The sequence below is a fragment of the Dermacentor andersoni genome, chromosome 1 (assembly GCF_023375885.2).
Source record: "Dermacentor andersoni chromosome 1, qqDerAnde1_hic_scaffold, whole genome shotgun sequence".
NCBI classification, from domain to species: Eukaryota; Metazoa; Arthropoda; class Arachnida; order Ixodida; family Ixodidae; genus Dermacentor; species Dermacentor andersoni.
Genome location: NC_092814.1, coordinates 65,355,795 through 65,374,025, shown reverse-complemented (window position 1 = coordinate 65,374,025; position 18,231 = coordinate 65,355,795). Strand labels below are relative to the sequence as shown.

Here is an 18,231-nt window from a genome sequence, read left to right as displayed (position 1 = left end):
CGACAGCAGAGAGCCAGGCTTCACGTTTGTTGTATGTGGAGAAGTGTTGAATTAAGAAGGGTGGAAAGGAAAGGCCAATTCGGCAGTGCACAGCCAGTCTTCAGTGACAGTAATAGTGTAGCCTAGAAATACTGCACCTAGCTGCATATTAATTATGAGTGACTCACAATACCATGCGACCACCACCTTAAGGTTCCACAATGTAACCAGCCTCCTGCTTCATGTCCGATGTGCACTGCACTTGGTGTGCATTTTGAACTGGACACAATGAAATTTGACGTAATTATTTATGTATTGGGCTTCATACCATAAGTTTGAAGTCAGCAGCTACCTAATAAAGCGAAACTACCAAAACGAGATTGTCATGTCAGGAGTCCTTTAAGGAAACAGAGCTGTTACATAACACAAAAATTGACAATTTTCTTTATTGTATGTCAGCACTAGCATGTACATTCAACAGTAGGTAAAAAGGAATTGCATCTCAACCTGCATAAATTACTGTGACAGTTTCACAGTTGCTCACAGTTGGTTGACTTAGTTTCATGTAATGAAAATATTAAATAATGCTATGAGCATCTGTTACTTTGCAGTTACATTGTACATGCCACAATCATATTAATGTTGTATCACAAAAAATCTAAATGCAGTAGGGCAAGTGCAAGCTGGCACATGTTGCATCACAGGTGTGGTTTACAAGTGAAGTTTGACAATGAGAGTTACTCCAGTTCTTTGAACAGAGTTACTGTACATTCAAGACAAAATGCGTCAATCTGCAGAAGCACAATGCATTGTAAATATGAACAAAATTGATTTGTAGACTAAAGTGGGATGTCTGCATAATGTGCGCAAGGAGGCTCCACCTTTGAACACTGGTCACTTACAAGTGCTGGTTTGTGAACATGACTCATTTTGGAATGAATGTGGAGGTCATTTCCATAAATGCACAATGTGTGCGGTGGTATATGCATTTCACATCACATTGCTTTCTTTCTCTGGTATAAGGTCACCTTTCTGCCCCACTGTGTTTGGCCAAAACATTCAACCACCTCCAAGCCACACCTGCCTTGCAGAAAGTCGTGGATGTTGTCTTCCACATTGACATTCATGCTAAGTGTTTCAAGGTTTTGGAACTCAGTCTCATTGCCACGTCTCATACGTCGTGAAGCACTCCTGTAACATTTCCATAGCTGTGCCTCAACCAACAGAAAATGTGTATTTTTACTGACTGTTTCAAGAAACTGTTTCAATCCGTTGTCACCATGGTTTAGATGTATCCACATAGTCACTGAGAAACAAAATGTGATGTCAAAAGCATCCTTGCCCACTTTTCTCAAGTAGGCTATCAGCGACTCTATACTGTCGTTACTTGTTATATCCAAACACATGTATTCTATTGTTTCAGGACATGAGCAGTTCTTCTTGGCACATTCAATTAATGAACTGTCAATGTCAATGGCAAGCATTTTCACATCAGTCAATCCTGATGAAGCCAAGTTCCGGTAAAGATGAGTTGTGAGCTCCTGGAAAGAAAAAGGAGAGAGGCTGAACTTGCTGCACCCCCTTGATGTGTTCTGTTGCCAAGCAAACAAATCTGCTTCAAATAATCAAAACAGCATTTCCACAGTTTTGCTACTACTACTCCAGTTAGTGCAGAAAGCTCGCAGGTTCTGTGAAAAATCTGGATTTCTGCGCAGTTTTGACGTGCCTCCTGTAATACAGCAGATTGCTGTACTGTTACGATGTGCTAGCGCAGATACCAATTCCAACATGGTGAACAGGGTGGCCAATGGGACAAATGATATGCATTGATTATTGATTTCTATTAGGAGTTGATTATCCTGGCGGTATTATGTGGGCCACAGAGCTGGTTGGTGCATGCTTTTCCAACGACAGCTACATGTTATGATGTGCACAGAAATACACAAAACCAAGAGCCCACGAAGTAAAAACACATTTAATAACTCTCAGCAGCAGTTAATTACAGCTACGCAGATTATCCCGCTAAACCTTTCTGGGTGGTTTTCTAACTTTATGCTTTTTCTTGGCATTAAGCATAGCCAGCTGTCACGAGATTTAGAATTTATAAATGATGCTCATCACTTTTAGCGTGTTACATTGAACTGGCAGAGTTACATTCTATTTGTCTTCTTTCGGTTGTTGTCATAAGTTATGGCGATTCGCTACTTGATCGACAGCATCTCTAGGATTACCAACAGATGCATAATTTAGTTGGAGCAGCTGATTTCAATGAAAGTTTGCTACGCATTAATGTACCCTAATGACAAAATACATGTTACTTGAGATAATCATCCAGATTCATTCACAGTTGCATACATGCGTACTTCTACCGCTCCACTCATAAACGTGACGGTCTGTGTTCAATCTGCACACTTACCATTTCCTTCATATTTCTTTCAAATACGTGGACCTCTGCTGAAATTTAATTTACTGATTTCATAAAAATAAATTAGGTGTTTCTTCCAGATCTGATAAAAACTAATTGAGCAGTAAATGTAATAGACGCGTCTACATATCTACAATTGGCTAATAAAGACGCCTGTAGCTGTTTTTGGCAACAGGTGCACGTGAGTCACTGAACTGAGACAGTCGCGCATTGCCTACCCACGTTTCGAGACACTTACAGTAATTCACAGATAGACATTCAAATAGTTACTGATGTCACCCCTGTCGTTACAGCTGTAGATCTTGTTAATACACACAAACTAGCGACGGTGAATAACCACTGCGATTCATGTTATAAAGTTAACGCTACAAACTCTAACCAGAACATCTTACCCCGCTGTTGCAGCCAATGTCGAGAGCAACAACTTGGGACTGGTCAGTCAAGTTACAATAAGTTATCAAGTCTTTTGGTAGCATTTTTAGCCGCTCCTCTGGTTTGTTGAACTGGTAGTAGTTGTTAAAGTTTCCATATTTCGCCCTGCTTCCCGAGCCGCCTTTCTCAGGCGTGGGCGCGGCCATGTTAACAAGAAGCGGAACTAGAGAAAGCCGGAACTGCAGAGCTCTAGAGCTCAAGACGTATCATATAACACCAACGGAGGCATTGACAACGTGCACATGCCGATACTTCCTATTACATACGTCCAGAATACCATATGATCAGCAAGCATGGATGTGCTATGCAATATTTTCGGAGTGTAATTACACCGACGAAATTAAGAACTATTAAGTTGCACATACTACATATTTATTTCTGTTCATGGTGCCTTAACCCCCTTAACTTCGCACTGTGATTGCTAAGCGTTCTTGACGTCTCACTTTTCTCGGACACCAGCAACGGCGGAGCGGTTTCTTCAAGACGTCTGACGCTATGGACGACGACGGGCTGTTTGACGAGGTGCGCTTGATGGTTTGCTTACGTTATGCATTTGCGGCAACAAACTGGCATGACATTGTTGCAGCTGTGTATGCTCCTCAGACCTCGTTTTCTGTGAAGTGTTTTGTTTTCGTATTTCTGCACAGAGTTTCAACCTCAAGTGTCACTTGGGTCTTTGAGTGTGTGTCCATTAAGTAGTTACATACCGCGCATTTAAAGCTCGCTTTCCATTTACTTTGCCCATGATAATGAGGAAAATAAATTATTGAGTCGCGCGTAGCGGAATTCCTATGGTTACGCTATGGTGAGCACCCGTCACTGAACAACAGTATTTGAGTGACATCATGTGGTGGTGACAGGTGCAGACGAAAATTTGAGCAGAAAGCTACAGCTAATTCATGCAGTGAACGTAAGCAGAACAAGGATATGCCACAGCACCTGCGATGGCTCTCCGCGCATTTTACTTTAATGTAGGCGCTGTGTTACAAATACGTCCCTTTCTTTGAAGGACCCTGATTTGTACGAGATAACGGATTTCACAACATCGACGGAATGGGAAAGGTATGTTTTGATGCTGCTTATTACTTGAAATTTTCCTTGGCAAAAAAAAAAAAAAAAAAAAGCAACGACGACAACAACGAGAAAGTGATACTTCTCGTTGCGTTTCTAAAAAAAAGTAGCATTCATGTCTTGATAAAAAAAAATATTAAAAGAAAAAAAAAAACGCAATGTTACTTATTTTCTGGCGACATACATTTCTAATGAATGCTTTAACAAGTTTATGACAGCATTCATGTTATAAGTTACAATGCTTAAACTCTGAATTCTTTCATTTGCAGGTTCATTGCTTCAGTGGAAGCAGTCGTTCATGAATGGAAGCTCACAACGTTAAGGACTGTAGAGCCTTTGAAAGAGGTAACTGGTGGACAGCTTTGTCATATAGTGCATATGTTTCATATTTTACAATCTACAGCTATAGAGTGCAAGCGTGATGCCGTCATGGCTGCAGTGCTGATGCACAAGAGTCAATGCTGCATACAATGAACTGTTTCATGGCACAAAAATGTTCACTTTAAGAATATATCCGTTACGGTAGTTCTTGCTTTTAAAACAACCATTGAGAGATGGAGCAAGTTGCATGGTCAGCGTCTTACAAGTGAATATAATGCATAATGCAATGTTTTGCTAGAAAAGTGTTATTGAGGTCTGCTTAACTTGTACCCATCCCAAAGATTGTACTGTTACATGCTGCACATTGCCTAACGGCATGGATATCTGTTGGCATGGCAATCTGTATTTGCCATGTGAATGCCTTATTTAAGCTTCAGCCAATTTTGTCAACTCACTTTGTCAATTTTGTCAACAGTGTCAACTCATTGCTTGAAGTTGACACTAGTCTTCGAGATTCAAGTGTAGGTGAGTGCACAGTCTTTCTGAGTCCAGTTAGGACTGAAATGTCTCGTATGCAAGTAAGCAAAATTGAAGTTGTAGATAGTTCCCAAGTTAAGGTCAGTACCAGTTCTTGCTGTTTTGTGGGGGTGAAATCAATGTATGTCACCGCTATACCCCCAACTCCAATAATTTTTGGAACACCGATTGCAAGAAGAAACAATATTTTGTTGCAGTCAATGCATCCCCCCCCTCTGATCAAAATTTTTAATTGGTGCTCCCACATGCTACCATCAGATATCTTGCCTATTACAGTAGGAGTGTCAATGTTGAGAAAAAATCTTTCGTGAATTCTGTGCTTCAAAAACATTTCCAGTCGGCTGTACATTTAATACACAGTGTGTTTGTTACTTGTCTGGTTGCCAACTTGAAAAGTGGGATGAAGAAAATAGCAGTTATTGAGGGCAAAAACATACGGCATTGCTAGAAGCTAGTAGTGAGTTGGAGAGGAGGCCTTATTTCCTGCTCCTTTGATGTTCACTCTTTATAAAAAATGTACAATGAGGAGGATGTTTCATAAATTTATTTCTTCATTTTACTTTTTACTTTTTTTTCTGTTTGTAAAAGAGGCCCTTTATCAGGTTTGACATTGCAAACAGATAGGCTCTGTGTGTAGATCACATGGTGATCATTGCGCCTCCAAAATTGCATCAATGTATACCACAGAAACAACTGAATATTAAAACAAAAGCTTGTGCAATCTTTTCAGAGGAGCCATTTGGGCTGTGAGCGAGATGCTGTCATACACTTGGTGCCTGCAGCACAGAAACAGCCTGCAGCAGCATTACTATAGCTCGGGAATTCCCTTGAAATGTAGAGTGCATCAAACCACCTCTGGAAATCTACCACGCAGCATGGCAGACAAAAGAAAAGACGTGGGCATTGTGTGAACAGGAGTCATGAGATAAAATGAGCTGGTGTCCTCTTTACTTCGATATGAGAGGAGGAAGGAAAGGAGTGTTGCTTGCAGGCACTCGTAGATACGAGAGAAGGTGCCTAGTAGGGTAGCTGGCCTCCTTGCACCATTGCTTTTTGCTCAGGGTGTGTGATTTGAAAGTTTCAAATAACGAATTGAATACTACTGTCCTACTTGATTCGGTCCTTGAATCAAATAGTCATTGCTTGCAAATGCAAATATTTTTCAAATAGTTTTTGAATACTTCACATTGCCAGCTGTGCATGATCCATCATGAAAGTGAAGCAAAAATGAAACAAATTTTATCCCTGCCACAGTGAGATTAAGGAACTGAAAGTTACATGGAGCATGCTGCATTGCTCAAAAAGCCATAATTTTCCATCTAAGCCACAATAATTCAAATTCAAATTTTGCTCTCATTCGGCTGGAGTTATTGTTTGGTACTATTTGTCAGTGCTGCAGCTGTGTCTTCTCTTGAGATTAAATCTGATTATGCACAATTGCAACATTATTTGACATTAGAGGGGCACTATCTGCAGCAATCATTCCAACTGGAGAAAGAATTAAGCCGAGCCTCCCTGAATAGGAACTGTCCAAGATATGCGTAGCATTATGTGGCACTCGGCGTAGTGCGGAATCTATTATGCATGGTAATGATGTGTGTGGGGGTTATGCTAATGTAGTATGCATTATTTATCTATATACACGTGAGTACGAGCAGAGAGATGCACATATTAACATTGTCAAACATATACATTGTACACCACGCCGACTGCCATATAATGCTGCGCATATCTTTGACAGTTCTTGTTCAGAGAGGTTCAGCTTAATTTGTTTGCGCAATGCTTGGTGTGGCATAACAATTGCGTTAATGCCATCATAGGCAGCAGAGAGGTGACGGCTGTGTGTGCATGTGTAATTAATGCACGAGTCCTGCATCCTCTCGTTTTGAGTCTCATTCAGTCAGCTTCTATCCTCACTGGTTGGGTGTTTACCAGGACATCCCATACTGCTAGCTATCCCCTCTTTAGCATAGGCTTAGGCATTTCTGACCTAGGTTTAACACCTTCTTTCTAAGTGTGGCCTACGGGGAACGGCGAAAGCGGATGTGCTTGTAGGATGTTTTGTGCCAGCGCACCTATTCTTATCACATAAAATGGGTCTTTTGTCACTGGGTTGTTTGTCATTGGGCTCCAGATGGCAGCTATAATGGGCTTAAACTGCACATTCTTGCCCTTATAGGGAAAGGCGTTTTCTGGCTTATATGGAATTTTTGACCGGCTCTCCATATAATGCTACACATTAAATGTGCCTTCTTCGCTCTGCCATCGCTGCAGTCGACACACAGTGCCATTTTATTCTCAAAGGAATACACAGATGCTAATAGATTGGCAAGACACCTTTTACACCTTCATTCTGCTAATTCACACCCACGCAAGCTCATAAGAACCCGACTTGTTTGTTTGTAATGCTCCGTTTAAGCTTTTCAAACAGTATACCTTATAATGGGCAGTGTAATGACAAACATGTTAATGTAGCGAATGCTGTGATGTCACCATTGTGTTATATTACAGTGAAAAAGGCCATTCATTATTTGAAAACTATGTGAAAAGCGATTCAATTTGCTTTTGGCACTATTCTATTCATATTCGATTTGGTTTCAAAAATTACTATTTGCCCACCCTTATTCATTTCATTTTTCCTCAAGTGTGACATCATCCTTTTCATGACATTAAAACACTCACGTTGCTGCAAGCAACCTTCTGACTTTAATTAAAGAGTAGTTGCACTGGCTGCCCCATTCTCAAAAATTGTGGAAAAAGGCACGTAAGTTTTTACATGGTGACATTTGTGATAGGCACCTAAGTTGTGTCATGACTCAATCTGTTGAGTTTCCTACTACATTTACACGCTGCAGAGCATTGCCGCTTTACTGTTCAGGAAATAAATAATAATAAAAAAAGCTGCTGCCAACCTTGCTTTGCTTGTGGTGCTATGCATGGTGTTTCTGTTGGTGTTGTGATTGTTGCTTAGTTGTTAATAAAACAACTTCTCGAACAAGTTGTTTTGAGCTGTTTGATATGTTAACAATAAGGTAACAGACTTAATGACACTGCAGAGGCCTGGCTGGTGTAATGCGCCCCTGGGCCATTGTTTGGTGATACCCTGTTCTGTTCTCTCAATTGACTCTATCACATACAGCTCTGTGCAATGTGGCAGTGTTGTCATGGGATACTATAACACTTTGACATGTTATATCCCTTTAGGTGTCCTGACAGCACAGTCAAAATTTGAAGTAGTTTCTGAAACTTAAGGGTCTAAGTTTGAAATTGCTAGGCTTCCCTCTTTCATTTTGCTGTGTCATTTGTTATTTATACTACCACTGCCAATGTGAGCTAATGCCCTTATGAAATAACAAGTGTGCCATGAAGCTCTTTTGCTGGTAAAAGTAAGATGTGAAGACACAGTCCACATAGAAACAATAGGTAGTTCATTTGCAAAATGATCACTGATGTTGTGCATGGTGATGCCTTGCAACAAGCTGTGCTGTGCCTTTGCCTGGGGATGCCACAATTAACGATGTTTCCTTTGTGTGATTGCACCCTATTTAGGGTGAGCTTTCTGGCACAAACTGGAAGACTTGCTCTGAGGACATAAAGTTTGCCAACTTTGCATTCAAAATTACTAGACACTACTTACAAGAAGCATCAAGATGCATAGAAGAAAGTCAGCATCTTGAAGGTAAGGAATGCACATGACAAAAGTTTGTTTCTTTTGTACCAGTAAAAAAGTAACCTGAATGTAGTGCTTAGCCAATGTAGAAAATTTCGTTTATGGTACTTAATAGAGCGAGTGGATTAATTAGGTGTTTAGTACGAGGTTTGTTCAAAAAGCGTTGAACCTTCTTCTTTCCCATTATAACCAATAAGTGTGGGAGGCTTCCATCAGTAGAGATATGGAGGGGACTTTCATGCACATTATTAGATTCATCGGACGATCTCGCCGCTGCCACCATTTGATAGAGTTGTCGGATGATCTACGAGCTGTAGACCAATCTCACCGCTGCCATTCAGATGTAAGATTTGGCAGTCGTAGCTGTAGGAAGGAGCTTGACTCTTCGTCGGGACTTAGGAGAGCAGGATTTTTTTACATGTTATTTACAGTTGAACATGAGATAGACAGTCTAGCGTGACTCCCAAATGGAGCTCGCAAGACGAGCACACAGCTCACGAGTACATTTCTAGCACGACAACGAGCACGCAGCTCACGAGTACATTTCTAGCACGATAACGAGCACACAGCTCACTAGTACATTTCGAGCATCGACAACGAGCACCCTCTAGCAGCCGACAATCGCTGCTTATATGCACTCTGCTGACGTCATAGTTCGACGTCATTGAAGATGACCCGCCCTTTTGGAGGAGGATGACGGCTGTCGACTTGGAGGAGGATGAGGACTCGCATACACGTGCTGCACACACACACAGGTGTAATGGTCCGGAGCCAACATCAGAGGGGCTCCGTAGAACTCTGAGCCGTCCCGGTTAGCACATTGTCTTGCGTCTTGGTCGGAATGCGAGAAGGAGCCCCTGTCGGCGTTCCCGCGGCAACTCCACCACTCATAGCAGAACAGGGCGGCGTTGTCGTGTTGCGCACAAAGCCTGCTTCGACAAACATGGAGCCATCCCAGGTGGCGTCTCCGGGTAACACATTGTCTGGTGTCTCGAAAAGCTCATGGGGAGGTTCTGCCAATTACCTCCCCTCGAGAACTCCCCTGAGCTGACCCCGCGCCACGTGGCTGCCGGTTATCCGCAGTTCTTTGAAGTGCGCCCCGTCCCGGTTGGATCGGAACACGTGCAGCTGGCTGAAATAGCTGCAGGCCGATCCTAACAACATGAGTGAGTTTTTTTCTGTCCGCAGAAAGCATTAGTTACTGGCAGTCAGCCTATGAGTGAGGATGTGTAGTGAGCTCTTGTTCGATTACAGTAAGTTGTAAAATGAGGAAACAACATGAGCAACAATATTTCATCAAATTTTGCCAAAAGCTAGGTGATATACAAGTGGAAACCATTCGCAAGATTCAACAGGCTTTCAGGATGATGCCATGAGCACCTCATGTATAAAGGAGTGGCACAATCACTTCAAAGATTGCCGCATATCAGTGGACAGTGAATCACGTTTTCAGGCAGACTCTCAACAAGCTGAAATGAGAACGTCATTGAGTAAGTGTGGTCTTTTGGACATGGAGGACCGTCTCAACACAGCCTCAGAACCTGTGAACAAGACAGGGGTGAGCATTGGATCAGTACATTCAATTTTGACCAAGGATTTGGGCATGAGGAGAGTGTCCGTGAAATTCGTACTGAAGCTGCTAATAATGGAGCAGAAGCAGCTCCGTCTGGAGATCGCACAGGACCAGATGGACAATGCAAACAGTAACCCCAACTTTCTGAATACCATGATCACAGATGATGAGTCGTGAGATAATGGGTATAACCCAGAAATCAAGATGTGGTTGTCACTGTGGAAACACCCAACATCCCTGATGCCAAAAAAAGTGTGGCAGGTTCATAGCAATGTCAAGGTGATGCTGACCATTTTCTTTGACTCCCGTGGGGTGGTGCAGCATGAGTATGCACCACAAAACCATCACAAAGGAATAATACCAGGAGGTTCTTCGTTGCCTATGTGATGCTGCACGGCACAACCAACCAGATCTGTGGGCAGCAATAACTTGGCAGCTCCATCATAACACACCCGCCAATTCTGCACTGAAACTATAGACAGCGCAAAACGGCGCAAAGTATACAAGGAAGATACACAGACAAGCGCTGACTATCAATAGACAACTTTATTGAAAGCACACATACAAATAAGCGAGGATGCACATGACAACAACCGAAAGTGACGCAGTAAAGGCGCACTTAGCATGAAATGGCAATATCAGCAAATCCCTAAAGAAACTTGTCAAGGTAATCTATATCTGACTCATGGAACAAAACAGACAGATGTGCAACACATGTGTCTCCTGCAGGACTATGTGACTACTGGCTATTTCCCAAGCTGAAAATGCTGCTGAAAGGAAACCCGATTTGAGTCAAGAGAAGACGGGGAATGCGACGGCCCGGCTGATCACCATTCCAAAAGACACATAACAGAAGTGTTTCCAACAGTGGGGGGAGCGCTGGGAGAAGTGTGTGTATTATCAAGAAGACTACATAGAAGGGAATTAAGCTTTTGTACCTCTTAATAAATGTATTTCTGCTGACCGAAGGTTTGACACTTTTTGAACACACCTCATATGCATGAAAATTGTATGCAGTTGTAAAAATCATATGGTAAACGGGCCAACTGCAGGAGTTTTCTAAAACATTAAAGCTACTGAAAGGGTACTCTCAGGTGTTTGATCCAGTGAACTTGTATTTTTAAAAGAGGCTCGTGAGGTATAATGTAAAACTACACCATGTAGTTTTTGAAGTAGCAATAAGAATTTTACAGGGTTTGTCCTGAAAGTAAGGAGACTAAGTATAGAAAACATACTTTATTTGACAAAATCTTTCAATATACCTAGCATTCTTCATAATAAAAACCTTTGGCATCGACACAGCGAGCCCAGTGAGTTTCCCACTCTTTGTAGGTGTCTTGGAAGTCCTTTTCTGGAATCTCGTTGAGCACCTTCATTGTGGCCCTTTGGACATATTACATGGTGTATCGGTGTCCTTTCATTTCGAGTTTCATGCTCGAATTGTATGGTAGGGCTGTATGTTGTAGAGTTGTATGGTGACTGGGGAAGTGTGGCTATGCCTTGTCCAGTCAAAAATTCCCTGACAGCGAGCGACATGTACGATGGAGCGTTGTTATGGTATGGTGCAGAACCCATGATGTCGCAATCTCTCCGCACATGCGCATCATGCGTTGTCTCCACCTTTGGAGGACTTCCACATAGAAACTTTCATTAACCATCTTCCCGTAGGGAACAAATTTCTTATGGACTTATTTCTTATTCCCTTGCAGCCATGGAATACGATCAGTGGACTTAATGAGTTTAACACAAAACTTGTATGAACTGTTACAATGTTCGCTCTGTTGCTGTAGCGTAGTGACAAAACAAGGGTACATTCTCAAATATGTCGCCTCGCTTCTCCCGTTCAAAGCCAACTGAGTTCATCTATGTTGTGAAGCCGAAAGTTTCCTACCTTCCCCTGCCACACCAGTTTCCTGATCAAGTGCATGTGTGCGCAACACCACAACTTGTCTCCTTACTTTCAGGACATACTCTTTATGCCAGATGCTTCTTTTTTTTTTAAACTATGCAGAATCTTAAAATATTGTAGAAAATAGCACAATTCCTGCCCTTGAATTGGATTACTCGAGGTGGTAGACATTACTTGCATGTGAAATCAGAATTCACATAGACTAAGTAACACAATTTTAGTAATTAAGTTTCAAGTAATTACTTTATGGCTCATAGTGAAATTTACAAATTGAAGCTGGACAGCTTGCAAGGCATATCCACTTAAAATGAATTGTAAGGATGGAAACAGTTTCGTGATATACATAGTCAAACTTGCTGTAAAAATTACTTTATTCCTGTTACTTTTTTTAACAAAATGCTGTTTTCTGCATTGAAGCATGAAAGTAACTGAAGTGCGAATGTGTTCCATCGCATACGAATCAATATCTCAAAATAAAAAAATTTCTTCTCACTTTATAATTTTTAAATGATAGTTTTCCTAAGCTGTCATACTCATACACTCAGTTGGACATGCATAACTTTTTTCCTATTTGTGCTAGGGTAATCAAATTTACTACATGTACGAACGACAGAAGACAAAGCCCCCTACTGAATTTTGTTAAATTTGACATGTCGGTTCAAAATTTGACCTTTCCGCCCCACATCCCAACTTTCAGCATGTTGGGAAATACTACACAACTACTTTGTGCTTGTTCATTGTGTAGCTTCACACTGCTGCTGGGAAATGTTATAAAGGCACAAAAGACTCATCTTTGTGATTGCGTGGTGCCATGTTTAATATGCGTGATATCTGTCCAATGACTTGCAATGCCCAGCTAGACTAAAATGTAGCAGGGATGAAATGTCTGCCTCTAGGCACAAAAACTGGTGGCATTTCTTTTTAAGCTTGTCATGAGGAGTTAATCTGTAATAGCTATTCAGCTCTTGTAAATTGCAAAACTCTATTGCAGACATATACTTGTGGGAGTTGGCTCAGTACGCCCACCTCTGTGCATACATTGTCTTCCTCAAGTGGTCATTCTCAAAGCCATTCTGTATGCCATTATGTCTTGGACTACTTTTGACAATGTCATACCATATAATGAATATGTGCATTAGCGATTTGCTAAGTAACTCTCTTGCTGTTACTTGTGGAGATTCTCAAGGCGTTGTTTTCTTACCATTTTTTCTTAACTGTGTGTGTTTGTTCACCTAGTCATCTGCCAGAGCTAGATTACTCACCTTAGGTGTTGCAGTTCACATGGATGGTATTGCCTTTTGACAGCTGACCCTTCACATGCTTTACCATAGAAGTGGAATATTATTGTATGTTGCCTTGGATGCAGTAGTGGAATGCCTCAATGAAATTAGCCTTAATATTTCTCCATCTAAGTCAGAAGCTGTTGCATATTACCCTCAGCAGCAAGTCCATACATTTTAATCACCTTCCATTCTCACTGGTTGGGTGTTTTTCCAGGGCATCCCATACTGCTTTTAGTATAGGCTTAGGCATTTTTGGCCTAGTTTAAGCACCTCCTTTCTAATCATGGTGTATTCTGGAGTGTTCTAGGCTAGAGGATTCTTCAGTTGTCTGAAGTAACATCAATAGCTCGATATAACTGTGGATGACTGCATCATCTAGCAGCTTGCAGTTAGGGCTTCATGGACGTTGCTCTCTCTGCATTGCTTTTGGTGCATGTTCCCTGAGGGCTGAGCTGAAGACAGATTATTGAGTGACTCATCAAGCAGTGCTGGGCTTCCCATGTTCAGTGCAGTCTAATGATGTACTTATTGAAACTAAGAGCCTACTTTGAAGCTAGAAGCTGATAAAAGGGCCTTGTCCCACATAGATTGTCTCTGTTGGGCCTACAATGGCAGGAGGAGCTTTGAGTAGCTACTGAGGATATCACAGCTGTCCACTGAAAAAATAGAATCTGCCTGTCTGCCAATTTATAGTTATGAAAAAGTTTCTGCCTTTGGTGAAAAAAAAAAAAGAAGTATGCCCTGCAGGCCTGCACCAAGTGACAAAAATTTCATCTAGGTTAATCGTACTTGGATTTCACGAAGGCTTTTCAGATGCTTCAGTTCATGATGGCAAAGCAACCGCTACATTTTGCCCAGAGCTTTAAGTACAGCATGCTCTCTCAATACAATGTACGTTTGGTGCTTGGTTTCAGATTTTACGTTTTTGAAAATTCGAGTGCTAAAAATCTGGTGTTATTTTCATAGAGAAAAGCCGGAGAGAAAACAGGATTTTTGTTTGCTGGTAGCTGAAAGTTCGATATCTTCTTGGCATTTCACAAACTAACACAGGCAGTAGTCTCCTTTTGCGTACAAGCATTTTCTTTAAACAAGCGTGATCACTCATGGCAACATAAATTGAGAGAGAGCTGCTCGCAAGTCATGTGACGAACTTGTTTTTGCAAATCTTCATTGGCAGGCATTATTCGCACTTCTTAAACAAGCCACATAAAAACAAATAGAGGTGTCTTTTTGCGATCCCTTTGTTCTCTGTACTTAACAAAGGGAAAAAGAAGAAAAAATACAACCAATAGCTTTGCAAAACTACGCAATAACTTCGCAAAACGTATTATGGTTGTACTTACAAGCCCTTGTTTGCATACATTATAATTTGCATTTTGGTCATTTCTGTATCCATCATAGACCTGTCAGGGCTTTGAATGTGCCTTCGTTCACATCTACCGTTTGCATACAGAGTGATATCAGTGCTGTATTCACTGTGTTGGGGCTGTGGGCTGTGGCATCCTGCCAGTAAGCCAGCACATGAGTGCTGGCTTACTGGCTTACTAGCCAGCGCATGAGTGCTGGCTAGTGCTGGCCGTTGAGTTCTCAGGGCAATGTTAAATCAGATATTCTTTAAACTCGTACTTGAGAGAATACACTTTAGGGTGAACTTCAGGAAGAAATTGGACTTGACCAGATTTTCACAGAACTTAGTGAGGGTAGAAAAAACTAGCATTATCGTGTTTTACCAGAAAATGGAAGATTCCCAATATATGGCATTGTAAAAATTTGTGAAACTGATATACATTGGCGTGGCACTGGAATGCATTTGCCAACTGACAATGACACTGACAGAGGCTATCTTCAGCAATTGCTGTGAAACACCTTAGCAGGTTGTCCAGTGCCATTTATGACTCACCTATATTGTGCAAAATATTTAAGGTGGCTTGTGAAATCATCTCACAAGGAAGAAGTCTAATATTTTAGTGGTTCCATGACACCATTGGCAGCAGAATGCGGTGCACAAGAACTGAAACCTAGGCAAGTTGGGATACAGTCACTGACCAATTTTTCGGACGGCCGATTTTTCAGACATGCCCAATAATTCAGATGGCTTCGTGGTACCAATAAAGCCAATGTATAAGGAAGTTTGACGAAACCTTATGCTGTCTGATTTCCCGGACTTCTTTCTGTGACCACAGAGCTGAAACGGCGTTAGTCGAAGTTACTACCGCCGTCATTTTGATTATCTCGCAGCTTCGAGTCAACGCTTTCGCATGCCGATCTGCTAGCACTGGCACCGCGGCCACCCTAGGTCTAGCTGCTTCGATGTGTGCTACCAAGCTTCTTGCTGTTCACTGCTGTGTTTTAAGGCCAGTAGCTTTCATTGGCTCTTTCGGCCATTTTCTTGGTAGGTACTACGCTGGTCAGGGGATGGTGGTCGGACTTGAGTGAGGAAAGGCGAGGTAGCGAACCTAGGGAATGGGCACATGCTCTCGAGTAACCAAGTTGCGAAGAGGATCGTGGTAGAGGAGAGGGGGAGGGGGCGTCACGGGAACTCTCGCTCGACTGAGTTGCGGGGAAGAGGCGGCACTGCAACAAGGCAAGGGAAAGGGCTCGTGCTCTTGGGCAAGCGAGTTGCCGGGAGGGGCCCAAAGGGAGGAGGAGGGGAGGCTGTCACTCGCATGTTTATTCTTTGCGGAAGGCGAGGGAAAGGGAGCTTTCTCTTGGACAAGCAAGGTACCGGTACGTACCGGGAAGCATAGAGCTTCCTACAATCTGCTAGAGAGAACTTTGGAGCTGCAGTCGTGGAGCCACCATGGGAATAATGGGAAGTGCATGGATTTGTCTGATCTTCGTGCTTGTGGATTCAGACATTCTGGTGGATTCGTTTATTACGCTTTGTATGCCTTCATTGTCGTAAGTTTCAGAGCAGTCTATACTTTTCGAAGTGCAGAAGACACTGCAAACGCACACAGTTGCTACTAATTGCAACGGTTCAGCTTGTTGAGGTGGCCAAATTGAAATGTGCCAAGCGTCTCAAGGCACTGGCTTGCCCCCAATAAATTCATAAGGGTGCTATATGTCACTTGTTGATACATGCAACCATGGTGTAATAGTTTTAATATCGGGCGTCTGTGCTAGAGGTCGTGCGTTTGCATCCTGCCATCGGAAATTTTAATAATGTTTATGTAATTATTTATTATGCAGTGCATCGTTGAAAATGGTGAATATTCAAAGTCACGAAGCCGTTTGAAGCCAGAAAGACGAAGTTTAGGCAAATCCATGCACTTCCCATAATAGCCATGCTGGTTCAACCATAGAGTTTCCATAGACACTAGCGCCAGAGTTCCCTCTAGTAATTATTGTATGCCGGGAAATAACGGTGGGAGGACGAGGTGAGGCTGTCGCCCGTTCGTAATGGGAAGGTGCCGAAGGAAAGGACGCGCGCTCTCGGGCAACCGAGCTGCGGGGAGGGGCCCAGAGGGAAGAGGAGGGAGGCTGTTGCTTGCTTCTTCGTTTTTCGCGGAAAGGCAAGGTCAAGGGCGTGTCCTCTCAGACAGGCGAGGTACCGGGGAGGACTAAAGGAAGGACCAATGGAAGTAGAAGGAGAGGCTGCCGCTCGTTCTTCGTGGGAAGGCGCCGAAGGAAAGGACGAGTGCTTCCGGGCAACCGAATTGTAGGGGCGGGCCAGAGGGAGGAGGGGGATGCTGTGGCTCGCTTGTTCGTTCGTCTGATCAGGCTATTTGATTACATTGTCAATGGTCTCTGCATAACATCTTCCATTGAAAAGATTCCCCGCGGTTAGCAATGGCGCCGACAGCGCTTTCGTCATCTTCGCCGTATGATTCGAACTGCATAGCAAGTCAAGCGTTGCGTGATGTCAGTTTTCAAACGTTAGCTTCGCCGCAATACAGCGGTGTTACGCGGTGAAGCCTATGCAATGCATTGCGGTGAAGCATACCAAGAGTGAAAAGGGGCCACCTCCATGGGACAGCTATGTATTTGCGCGATAGCGTTAAGGAGCCCGTGTCGCAGAAAATCCAGTGTCGGACGTCGTTTCGGCAAAAATATTTTCGAACCACGCATACCCAGGCCTTCCATGTGACGAAAGGAATTGACTGAACTAATTAAATTTCTCAAGCCAAAATACATGGAAAAATCAAACTGCAACATACACACAACCTACAGACATGATAGCTCTGGGATTGTGATTTGAATGTACGAGAAAACATAATTCTGTTATGCGAAAGTTCATACAAACCCCATTTCCAGCGTTTCTACAATTCATAGACCAGAAACGGTGTCTGCATTTACGCACGCCAGCATGTAAATATCTCGGGAGTCCATGGAGCGGCGTGCCCGCTTCCTTGAAACACTTCCAGATGGTGTTCGCCTCCGCCGAATTGCGGCCCATGCAAGAGGCTGCGTTTCTACCAGAAAGCCCGCCTTTGTATATAGCGTTCGCTGCGAGCGTTTCCCGGTAAACATTACGGTTACGTACGCTGCAGTTACTGGGAAGTGTGAGAAGCAGTTAGGGATCTTTGAATGCTATCGCATTCCACTCCTAAAGACGAAGCTTAAGCGTCCTCCAACTTTTTCCGAATTTATGCACACATGCGCCCTCCATTTCCTGTCACAGTACGAACACCAGTCTGCCTAATAAGTGTACTGGCAGGCCTTTAGTGCTATTTTGGATGTGCTTGTGGTGCTTTGAGCCCTTAGGGGCAGTAAAGGTGTATTCACACGGGAAAGAGATCCTGGCTGTTGGCGCGGGGAGTGCACACCACATGACAACAACGTCATGGTTTTCCGAGATAGCGTGACACGGCTGCGTATCCCCGGGGAGAGGGGACTATATGTCCAGACGGAACACTCAATCCCCACTTCGTGGGGGAGGGAGCGGAATTTCATACTGGTGTCTAACCTTAACCAAGTTGCTGCTTCAGAGGGTGGCAACCATATTGTAATTGTTTCGTTGTTGTGGTTGGTGGCCCAGTCACATTTGTGAAGGCATGTTACACGTGCGCCACTGCAATGGCCAAATTA

At 42.9% G+C, this 18,231-nt stretch overlaps 2 protein-coding genes across 4 annotated transcripts in view; one reads left to right on the top strand and one right to left on the bottom strand.

Annotated features, from left to right (window-relative positions):
- Positions 1-400: 400 nt before the first annotated feature.
- LOC126543764 (pre-miRNA 5'-monophosphate methyltransferase) lies at positions 401-3,006 on the bottom strand. Its single transcript, XM_050190871.3, has 2 exons — positions 2,797-3,006; positions 401-1,520 (listed from the first exon to the last, which is right to left on the bottom strand). The coding sequence occupies exons 1-2, from the start codon at positions 2,980-2,982 to the stop codon at positions 975-977; spliced, it is 732 nt and encodes a 243-aa protein (XP_050046828.1). The 5' UTR covers positions 2,983-3,006; the 3' UTR covers positions 401-974.
- A 97-nt stretch (positions 3,007-3,103) lies between these two features.
- Positions 3,104-18,231, top strand: part of Rab3GAP1 (RAB3 GTPase activating protein subunit 1) — a 330,004-nt gene continuing 314,876 nt past the window's right edge. For all 3 annotated transcript variants that reach the window (XM_050190865.2, XM_050190864.2, XM_055061565.2), the window contains exons 1-4: positions 3,104-3,358; positions 3,846-3,898; positions 4,177-4,252; positions 8,315-8,444. In XM_050190865.2, the coding sequence (XP_050046822.1) occupies positions 3,332-3,358; positions 3,846-3,898; positions 4,177-4,252; positions 8,315-8,444 (286 nt within the window). In that variant the 5' untranslated portion in view covers positions 3,104-3,331. The remainder of the gene's footprint in view (positions 3,359-3,845; positions 3,899-4,176; positions 4,253-8,314; positions 8,445-18,231) is intronic.